This window comes from Lactuca sativa, chromosome 4, assembly GCF_002870075.4.
Source record: "Lactuca sativa cultivar Salinas chromosome 4, Lsat_Salinas_v11, whole genome shotgun sequence".
Lineage (NCBI taxonomy): Eukaryota > Viridiplantae > Streptophyta > Magnoliopsida > Asterales > Asteraceae > Lactuca > Lactuca sativa.
In genome coordinates, this window is record NC_056626.2 from 110302561 (window position 1) to 110314362 (window position 11802).

The following is an 11802-nucleotide window of genomic DNA, read 5'->3' on the forward strand; positions in this document are numbered from 1 at the left end:
TATTGTAAGCTGTGAATATATATATTTTTTATTTATCTAAAAAAACAACTCAACAAAAAAAGAAAAGAGAAAAGGGTCTAAAATAGAGAGCATGTATTATACTCCCCAATCTCTAGAAAAGGCAACTGATGATGACCTAACTATCAAGTATATTGTAAGCTGGCAAATCTTGTATTCGATAAATGTCTTCCAATGATAGTTCTCTCTCCAATTGTGCTCGAGTAATTTGTAGTATTTCCTGATACCCATTTACATTAGTACAAAATAAAAAATAAGAAAAATCAATCATTTTCAATCTATACATAATGTGCATATTTGTATAATAAAGAAAGAGATTACCTTGAATTCCATATATGATGCACGCATTGCAAGCCATTGAGCATCCATCAAAGCAAAAGTTACACAGTATAAAATATCAAATGCTTCTTCAGTATCTGTTAATTTTCAATCAAAAGTTAAATAATGTGTAAAAATGTAGGTTACTTTTTAACTTCATATGTTGCAGTTTTACCTTCTAATAATCTTAGAAAATTAGCACCAGGAAGGCATTTAGGTTTAACTGCCAAACAAAATTTATTATCCATGAATTAATTAGTTACTTTATCACTCAACTATTTTCTGTAGCGATTAAGCCAAAAAAAAAAAAAAAAAAAAAAAAAAAAACTACTGATGTAAACCTAGCTAATGTTAAATACATAACATAATAAATATCTCATAAAATAAATATTACTGAAAACCTGAATATAAATCTAACATTTGAATCAACATATACGATATATTGATGCCTGCAGCTGCAAAAGGGTATTCCCATGTTGCTCGTTCACCAGATTGTTTAAATAATAACCTACGAAAAGCAGACTTTATTTTGAACATATGTATATCAATTAGTAATTGATCAATATATAGAAAATAAAACAAAACTTAAAAAATACAACAAACAGTAAAGTAATCTGATACATCATTATTTGCAGCATATAAGAAAACTTTACCGGAAATTTTTTAGCTAAAAACAGTAAATTCTCTAGTGAAATAAAACCGCAACCCCTATGCAAATAAATAAATAAATAAATAAGTCCATCAGAAAAACATTTTGTATAAAAACAGAAGATGTGATGAAAATTAGAATAGTCTGTTTCTTTTTTTTGGACCGAATGTAATGTTTGAGTAAATGACCTTTTTACCCGTCTATTTGTAATCATACCAACAAACAATTTGAAATCTTTTTTATACATTCATAACTAATATGTTATCATGAACAAAATTGATATTTGTATTTATCAAGAAATTCAAATAATTAAAAAAAAAAGGTGCAATTGAACCTAAAGTCGGTTGAAGGATTGACTCCTTGCCACCCCATATCCTTCCATTGCTCTGAGGTCAAACCTTGAAGTTTAACATCTGGATATGCTAAATACCACAAATCTATAAGAGCTTTCTGTTGATAACATAAATTATTATTTATGTTAACTATTTTCCAAAGTAATGATTATTTATTATTATAAACAAAAATCTAAAGCAGTGTTGAAATATACTTGATGTTCAAGGCTTTCTTCATCAAATGGTATGTTCAATCTTTCTTGAAGCTTTTGAAGACGCTCCTTCTGAAACAAGTTGCATAAAAATTTGTTATCTCCTAACTTTTTTCCAAATTTGTCCTCAAATATAATTTTATCCAAACAACACTTTATGAATTACCTGTATAGGAGTGAGAGTGTAATCCAAATATTTATTACTTTCAAAGCGCTTGAGGCCTGAGCGTCTAAAAATTCCTCCAATCAGAGTTCGTGATCCAACCATGACATCAGCTAAATTCAATACATGGAAAAGAAAATAGAAAGCTTTAATTTTGATATGACAAAATTACCCTTTACGCCTTGTCTGATCATCTAGTATCAGACTCTCAGTTATATTAAAAAGATGGAAACTTTTGTTTCCACTTAATGCAGGAATTTGTCCTCATTTGGTTAATGTTGTTACATAAATATGCATTTAACTCAACGTTAAATTACAACAAAGCAATAAGAAAATTTTGACTCACTAATTCATTGAGCTAATTGTGATTTTGTGGCAATAGAATCATGCGAAAATTTCAAGATATTCCCTTTCTTGAGTCTCCAATGATAGTAGTCATCTTCATCAACCTGGTTTGGAATTAGAAACAAATATATTAATCAAAAAGGAAATAAAGTTACAAATGCGGGATCCAGAGAGCAATCAGAGGGTAATTAGACCTTTTTTGAACAAAGGAAATGATGAAGTAAAGGGGAAAAGACATAATGAGATTATGAGACAATACCCAAATGATAAACCATACAGTCCATGAAGATGCAAAATCGTAATCCAAGAAAACAAACAAAAACCATATCAACAATAGATTAAACTAAGGAGGCATAAATAGAAACAATACACATATAAGATATGAATCAATGAAAACATAGATATGTATTATTGATTGATTGAATAAAAACATATACAGGTATACGAATACCTCTTAAAGAAGACGAAACGGGGATTCCATGGGAAGGATGATGGCGTGAGAAGGTGCGGGTGGCGGAGCCATCTAGAGGGAAGCGGTGGAACAGAGGATCGAAGGGGATGGGGAGTTATGCCTTCAAGGGTTTGGGCGAAGGGACCCCAACAACCCTCACCAGCTACAAGGCAAAGGTTTTCTCATCCTGGCGTTTTCATGTGTTTGCTAAATTCCGCTGCCTTTTTTTTTTCCTAAAATTTATTTTAATTTAATTTTATGTAACAAATGAAGATTATTTTTATTTATTATTTATATTTGTATGTTAGTTTTGGGATAAATTATAATTATAATTATAACTATTAGTAGAAAAAACATTATAAATGGTCCTGTGGTTTTTCAAAATCTGAAGTTTAATCCCTGTGGTTTAAAAACATCATAGATGGTCCCTGTGCTTTCAAAACCTTGTAACAATCGGTCCTCATTGCTAACTCCGTTAAATTTGTCCGTTAACAGCAAGACATTTTCGTAATTTCACTATCAGAGGGACCATGTATGATGTTTTCTCTTATTCTATAAAAAAAAAAAAATAATATGCAAAGGCTCTCTCTCTCTCTCTCTCAAAATACCCCATCTTTATGTTTTTTAAACATAAATTTCGTCGAATACCATCATACTTTATTATTCTTCATCTCTTTCTTGTTCTTTATCTCCTTTTTGTTTCCTCCTTCTGATCTATATCTATAATATGTCAAACAATTTAGACTTAGAGCTCTAATTCCCCTTTCTCCCTCCAAAACCTGCAACATCGCCCTGACCTTCACCTCGAAATCAATCCTGATTCCGACAATGACAACAAGCAACACATTCCTGGCTCCAACAGCGGTAGTGGGGATATAGTAGGTCGCCGACCACTGGGTCACCCTCCTGGTTCAAAAAACAAGCCAAAGCCACCAGTATCAGCCTGACGAATAACCACAAGCCCATTAGGGTCCATCTTCCTACAATCCCGAGTCGATCTCCCCAGCAATCCTAAATCCCACAGGCAAATCCGACATAAAAAACACTACAACCCCGTCACAAGCATTTACGTTATCAATAATCCTCCCTAACGCACCTTTCACGACATCGTGCCCGAATAAGAACATCTTGAGATTATTACCTGGGAATCTTTGTAAAGGATCAATCTCTTTTTTGTCGATTTGCTCTTGGATTAGGTTATCGGTGGAATCCTGAAGGTTAACGCAAAGGATTTGTGGCGTCACATTCTAGAGGGATACGAAACCCTAACCTCCTCCTTGTGCCGGTGGTGGTGATGGTTCAAGGTCTCGTAAGAATCGAAGCTCATCTTGGAACGAATAGGATCCACTTCTTCTTTAGTATAACTTCAGGTTCTCGTCTTCATCTTCTTGTCTGCTGATTTCCTTTGTACATTGGTGGTGTTGGTGTTCTTGCTGAGACATGGTGCCGATGGTAATGGATGAGGGAGAAAAGAGAATGAGCAGGTGGGTGGGGGAAAAGGTTTGTGTTGGGAGTGACGAATATAATAGGAGAGAGAGACCCTTTGCATATTTTTTTATTTTTTTTATAGAATAAGAGAAAACATCATAAATGGTCCCTGTGGTAGTGAAATGACGAAAATGCCCTTCGGTTAATGGACAAAATTTAACGGAGTTAGTAATAAGGACCGATCGTCAAAAGTTTTGAAAGCATATGGACCATCTATGATGTTTTTAAACCACGGAGATTAAACTTCAAATTTTGGGAAACCACAGGGACCATTTATGATGTTTTTTCTTATTAGTATTACTAACCATAGTCCGTCAAGAAAACCATAGCTTTGTATCTTGTATACTTTAAATCTTAGCCCTTTAAAATGGCTAATTATATCGATACTTCACTGTTGACTATACCTCCGTCTTCAATTGTCCACGTCTCTCCGATCTCACTCTAACTCACATGGTTGCATACATTTGAGAATGGCGACCAGATTCAACTACTCCACATGTTCTGAATTGGAGTTGATAAAGAGCTTCACATCTGAATCATTTCTTTTCTTTAGTCGTCTCTCTCTCTCTCTCTCACACACACACACACACACACATTCTCAACCACCACCATAAAAGCTTGAGGTCATTTCATTGATTTAATTACACGTGAATACCACTAATTTTAAGCATGAAGTGTCATAATATTCTATAACAGTTTTTTTCTTCACAACTCCTTTGCTTCTTCTTCTTTCTCTGGAGTCGCTCTCGTGCAACTATATGCGACATCTCTCTCTTTCTCCCTCGTAAACCCTAAATAGTTGCTTCTTCTTTTTCTGCCTTTTTATGGACGATTGGTGGGGTTTGATCCCCTCTATTGCTTATGGTTTTCTTTCAAAGGCTATTACATGCTTTGAGATGAATAATATGAACTTTGATGGGGGATAGAGATGTACCTAAAAGGTACTGGACTCTTCGTCTTGGTTTTATAGGTTGGTGTTGAACTTTATTTTCTAACTACTAGAATATAATTCTTCCGGTTTAAACCTAAACATCAAATTCTATATGCTACCAGAGCGGGTCAATTGATCTGTAATAGTTTTCATGGTTGATAGTGTAGTAACTGATCTCGACGGCAACGAAACTCCGAATGCCAACCCATTTTCCGATCCAAACTCACCATATTACATGCATCACAATGATTATCCAAGAAAAATATGTGTTGACGAAAGCCTCATCGACAACAAATATTCTTACTGGTCTAGAAAGATAAAGGCTTTCTTATTCGCCAAAAATTGTGTTAGATTTATCGACAAATCCATTATTCAACCTGACTCATCGGAATTGAAGCCATGACAACAAAGTGATGCAATCATTAAAAGGTGGCGCATGACAACCATGGAAAAGGATTTCAAAAACATTGTAAAGCCCGCCAACACAACAAAGGAGATTTGGGGCGATCTCGAAGAGAGATTCAACAAAGAAAGCACTCCATGAGAGTATAAATTAAAACACACTCTAATATGACTAAGATAAGACAAAGCTTTTGTTTTAACATATTATACCAAGATGAGAGGGAGATGGGATGAAATCCAACCAATTTCACTCATTCCCAAATACACATGTGGGAAGTGTACCCGCGATCTAGGAAAAAGGCTTTTTGAAGCACTTATAGCATAACAGATAGTGGCATACTAGACAATTATCTCTACTATAATCAACTACTAGTGGGTCGCATTGGTGCCTTCGACCCACTTTTACTGGAAGGTAACTGATGGGTTTATAGCAAAACATCAATCCTATGGTGTAAATGCAAACCCTAATAGCTTTTGGATCTAGTTTGTCTAATGAACATGCGATTGAATATCCAAAGCTATAAACCCTAGATCTAGCATACAATTAATCATATTAACATAGAATAGGGTTTATATCTGACCTTTGATTGTTATATAGCAATAACAATCAATCCTTAGCTTCAAAAAGCTTAGTGCCTCAAGTGTTGCACCTCTAATGGAGTCACAAACACCACTAAGCAACAAGATGAAGAAGAGAAGAGAGGGGAGGCACCAAAAACGGCTGGAAACCCTAAAGGAAGACTTGTCCATGTTTTTGGGGCTTAAGGGTCCTTTATATACATGTAGGCTATTAGGGTTTTCAACCAGGAAACCCTAATCTGACTGCTTAAGCCTTAAGCAGTCCAATAGACCATTCCAGAAGGCCCTTGGACGATTTCTTTATGGTCCTCCATATAGAATTCGTCCATTTATGGATCCTAAGCCCAACTTTGCAACTATCTTATAATTACAATATCAGTCCCCTTAATTTAATTAATCTCTTTTAGTCACTAAATTAATTCTTAATTAATTCTTGACTAATATTAATTAAACAATATGATTTCTCCTTTAATATATTATTCTTATAATATATTAATAAATCATAATTAAACCTTTCTCTCCTTAATTCATCCGACATATTGCTATGGTGAAGGCAACCCAAAAGAACCATGCTCATAATCGGGTCAAGTACATACCAAAATAGTTATGGACTTAGACACTAATCCAATAGTCTCCCACTTTGTGAAATAGATCAATTGAAAAATTTTCCAATGATGCTCATTTCACAATTCCCAATCCTTATTATTAGTGTTAGAACACAAGGTTCTTGCCACTACTAGAATATGCTAGATTCTAACATTTTATGCAACGATCCTTTCGCAAAGTCATAGCACAAAAGTCACCAAGACTTGGCCAATGAAATTACAAAGTATTCTTATAAAAAATTGTTACAAGACAATTCCATAGACACGAAGTCTCACATTCAAAGTACATTCCTTTGAACATCCTTCTTGCATAAAAGTTTCTAATCTAGACATAGACTCTCAACATCCAACTCCTAATATGGAAACATTTCCATATTTGCCATATGACAACTCATTCTTAATAGAATCTTATCTATTCATAATAATGTCGATGTGGTCCATCCAATACCATACTTCCAACTACTCACAAGCGACCAATCCTCAGCGAACTTTGGATCGTCATTTGATAGTTGTTTAATTATTTTAGTCAAAACCGATTCTAGTCCTTTTTCCCTCTTAACGCGCTAGGCATTTGGAAAATTTAGGAATGGTCAAATATTATAGCATTTGCAATCTATCATATACCCGAAGCATATGAGACACGATGCATAATGTTCTTACATAAAGATATGATACTTTATCAATCTTCTGCCATAATATTTTATGTGTCACATTCTCACAATTCGAACTATGAAGAGGGATGTCGTAATCATAATAGAAATTTAAGAACACACTATGTATCCTTTGACTAAATTTATTAAAATTTCTCAATCTAAGCTTTAGATATTGAAACGAAGTATAATATTATCTCCCTTAATTATAGCAAAAACAACTTTTCAACCCATGCAACTTTGCAAATTGAATCTTTGTTTTTCTATAATTAATATTGCTAACTTGCAATACTTGCCATAATAATCATACAAGCATAACACTTATGCTCCCACTATCATGATGATTATTATCATATAAGCATAACACTTATGCTCCCACTAGCTTTGACATGTATTCAGAAAATAGCTGAACTTCCAGAAAACAATACCTATTGAATTTCTGAAGTTCATATTTCTAATACCTGATGCTTCGATAAGCCTTTATCTAAGCTTCTTAACTTTATACACCTTTGCCTTAGAAAGCTCACATGTGTGTCTAGAAAAATTCAGAACTTATGTTACTAAGTCCCAAATGTTTAGACTAATTGCCAAATCTCACAATTTGAACTATGGAAAGGGATGCCGTAACCATAATTGAATTTGAGAATACAATTTTCACAATTGCTATCTTCTTAAAATCTCTCTTAGTGAAAGCATTTCCTCACAGTCATTTTCATGAAGAAGAGAATCTTATGACACTTAGATTTTATGGTGTATGTGTTCCTATCCATGTGAATTTGCCAAAACCAAAGTTTGCAATAAACCTAAACTCATATGGACCGAACTTTCTTAATTTTGATTTCTTGCTTTATGGTAACACGAGTGCCCACCATGTCTTCCAAGTAGTTTAGCAACTTATCCTTACATATCAATGTACTTTCCATTGATCAAGGCGCTTTGTCTTTATGCATTCAAATGAGAACTCATAGAATTCACATACATAATTAGCTCAATTGGAATGGCACAGAAACAAAATAATGTCAACACGATAGGTTGTAAACCTCAAGTCGTGTGCTAGTGATGATTGATAAGGTTTATTCTTGATTTGTTCTCGAAACCTTTTTCAAGATGATTAAAACTCCCACTGACCTTTTGACATAGATGATTCTCTTGTCAGGAACCTTTCCTAGAAAAAACAAATATTCAAGAGTTAGTGTAGTTCTTATCAAGACAAAACACTTCACATCATCGGTTCTAGTTGGTCTTTGTCTTATCCAAGACAACACAACTTACCAATTTCAAATGTGCAAGAATAAGAAAACTTTTCCAAATTCCACATTTGTTGAGTGTTATAAACCTATTAAAGACGTGTCACTCAACTCGCAATCTTGGAGTATGACTCTAAGATTCGATATTGGAATGAAGTATGATTGACTTCTTGATTTAACCATTTCCACAATTCCTGATTCCTCTTCTTAGACATACAAATGTACTAAGACTTACTTAGAGGACCAATTGAGATATGGTTGTTAATCATGAAGACTTTATCATAAAACACAATAAAGGTACTCTCCCTTCTTCTTAGAATAGAGAAACTTTTATCTTTCTGCCTACTTGAGCCTTCTTTATTCTCAATCAACTCAAAGTTACACTTAATCTTATAAGTATAATCATATTTACTAAACTTTAGTAAATCATGATGAATATCTTATCTATCTTGTGGTGGACTTGATCAACGCACAACCTAGTGTACTCGATCTCCTAGTCCTTCACTTGACACTTTGTCAAAAAAATTAGTCTAATTTCCAAATATGAAAGTTTTTCATTCATCACGCAACCAAGTTTCATGATTCCAAGTTTCTGTCCAATTGAAACTTGGGCGATGAGAAACTCTCCCTATTTGGTAAATTCTCCACATTTCCACAAATAACATAATTAAGAATCAAATCCATTATTGCTAACAATAGAAACTTTCAAACATCAATTTTTCATACACGCCATTGCAAGGATAAGTAAATAAGATAAAATCAAAAGATTTATTTTATTGCAGACAAAATTTGTCCTTACAATGCAATTCAATTGAAAAACTATGTTATTACATATTTCTTAGCAATCTATTCTAACTCCAAGTAGTAGCTCAAGAATCTAATCTTCAAGCAATGCGATCGAAATCCATTTCTTCATGACTAGATTCAGCTCACTTCTTCCCTTAAGCTTCCTCTCTTTTCTTTGATCGTACAAAACATCAAAATGTAATCTTATCACATCATGTATTAAGAATCTAGAATAGGAACTTAAAAGAGTTAGTTAATGGATTTTACTTGAAGTAGAGCCATACGTCTTGACTCTCCCATCACTTAGATCTCTCAGGTAAATAGGGCAGCTTCGTCTCCAATACCCCTTCTCTTGGCAATAAAAGCAAATGGACTCTTTTGGCACAGCACATGGGACAATCTCATGCTTAGTCATTTATGGACTTCCAATATTCCCAACGTCCATTGAAGTTTGGGAGTTTGATTCACTAGACAAATTTGCTTGACCAGCACGCCAAATCATTGCTGACTTAGCAGCTATAAGCAAATAGGTGAGATCAATGAGGGTCACGTCGTGATCCATCATATAGTACTCTCTAAAGAACTCATTATATGATTTAGGAAGTGACTGAAGAACCCAGTCAACAACCAATATCTCTGAGATATCGACACCCAACACTCTTAACCTATCAATGTGTGACTTCATCTCTAAGATGTGTGCACACACAGGTTTCCCATCTTCGTGTTTACCTGCCAAAATGGATTGAGTGAGCTTGAATTTTTCAAGCCTTTGAACTTGTGGGTTAGGGAGAACAATTGGAGGAGGTGGAGGTAGTGAAGCATGACTTCATTTCCTTGATCGTATCTCGGAACGTCATCTTCATATGGAAAGCTTGTTCCAAAGGATTTGGGAAGACCTTGTTAGATCCAGACGTCTACAAAACGGGAGAAAATTCAAGTTAAGTTGACTAGAATTCTTGATGTAACACCCAAATGAAACATCAAGGCTAGGATCCAACACAATACTCTACAACCTAGAAGAGGGATGCCGTAATCTAGTCGCCAAATATTTGAAGGTAGGTAAATGACGATTTACCAATTTCCACCATGAAAAACGAAAAGGAAGTTTAAGTTTTAAATGAATTGAAACTCCTAGATCTTTTGAGATTCATTGAACTTTTCAATGGCATGTTTAAATATCGATTATGCCCTTCAAGTTTGCGACTGGGATGCCGAGGATCACAAACAAGGTGTGAATAACCATGTGAATCACTTGGTGCACTCAACGTCTTGCTCATCTAATCAATGTGTCAGTTAACCACACACGCTCCATTGATTTATGACAGACATCGAATCACCCTTCGCTACCAATGTCATCCCCAAATTAGTGTACCGGTTAACCACACACGCTCCACTAATGTTTGACAAGGGTACGAAGTGTAATTCCATGGATTAGCATACAGTTTCACATTTTGCCTAAAGTAACTATGAATTGGGAATTTGTAGAAGCATTTAGTTACTTTGTACTTCATTATACTTATAATGGAAGGTTTCTGTCCTATCCTACCCGTTCGGCTAACGACCCTCCACTAGTCAAGAGTGCGGTGGGTAAGAGTGGATACCCATTCAATCGCCATTTTATAGGCAATTTCCTTAAACACCCCTTATAGACCAGCTTCGTGAATGAGGCCTACTAACGGTAAGACTGACTGTTTACTCATATATATATATATATATATATATATATATATATATATATATATATATATATATAAATATAATATTAGACTTTTAATGTTACATATATATATATATATATATATATATATATATATATATATATATATATATATATATATATATAGTATAAGGTGTATTTTACACTTTTAAAATACTAGGTGGTCTAATTCAATAAATTATACTTTCAATTTATTTAAATGTAAACCAAAAGTTTATGGAATTATTAACTCACGTTTAATTATACACTTTAATTAATTAACAAAACCATAAGGTGTAATTTGAACTTTTCAAAATACTAGGGTTTTAGAATTTAAAATTTCAAATTAAGACTTTTAATTAAACTTTAAAATCCAAAACTTGAGGGCAAGTTTTTGAAACTTTTCAAAACATTAAGGTTTAACTATTTAAATTTCAAAAACAAAACCTTTTAAGTTCAAATTTAAACTATTAAACCTACAGGGTGTAAATTGAAACTTTTCAAACTTACTAGGTCAAATATTTGTCTAATAATAATCCTATATTATCCATATTTAACCAAATCCATCAATTTTGATAAGGATAAACATTCCAAACATAAAAAATCGATTTTAGGCAATAAAAACGAGTTTTGGTAACTATCCCCATCAAAATCTGGCCAAAAATTCAAAAATCTCGTCAACAGAATAGCCAACTCGTCGAGTCCTCTTTGGAACTCGTCGAGTTCATGCAACTCGTCGAGTTCTTAGAGCAACTCGGCGTGTTCATCAGGCAGTGAGCATAAATTTTTGATTTTCAGATCTTTGGCAGTCCAATTATGCATCTATTCAATAGAAAAACGACCTAGGCTCTGATACCACTGATGAGTTTCTAGCAAAACATCAATCCTATGGTGTACATGCAAATCCTAATAGCTTTTGGATCTAGTTTG

At 33.9% G+C, this 11802-nt stretch overlaps 1 protein-coding gene across 4 annotated transcripts; it reads right to left on the reverse strand.

The window, feature by feature from the left end:
- LOC111899786 (uncharacterized) lies at nucleotides 1-2709 on the reverse strand. 4 transcript variants are annotated; one of them, XM_042901126.2, is made up of 10 exons: nucleotides 2489-2709; nucleotides 2039-2131; nucleotides 1696-1805; nucleotides 1533-1601; nucleotides 1320-1435; nucleotides 990-1044; nucleotides 738-858; nucleotides 512-559; nucleotides 340-434; nucleotides 1-238 (listed from the first exon to the last, which is right to left on the reverse strand). In XM_042901126.2, exons 3-10 carry the CDS (start codon nucleotides 1795-1797, stop codon nucleotides 137-139), a joined length of 708 nt encoding a protein of 235 aa, XP_042757060.2. In that variant the 5' UTR covers nucleotides 1798-1805; nucleotides 2039-2131; nucleotides 2489-2709; the 3' UTR covers nucleotides 1-136. The 4 variants fall into 4 exon arrangements, with proteins under 4 accessions (XP_042757060.2, XP_023751405.2, XP_052626362.1 ...); XM_023895637.3 differs by having other exon boundaries at nucleotides 2039-2141; nucleotides 2489-2707; XM_052770402.1 differs by lacking the exon at nucleotides 2489-2709 and adding an exon at nucleotides 2297-2448 and having other exon boundaries at nucleotides 2039-2141.
- Nucleotides 2710-11802: the final 9093 nt, after the last annotated feature.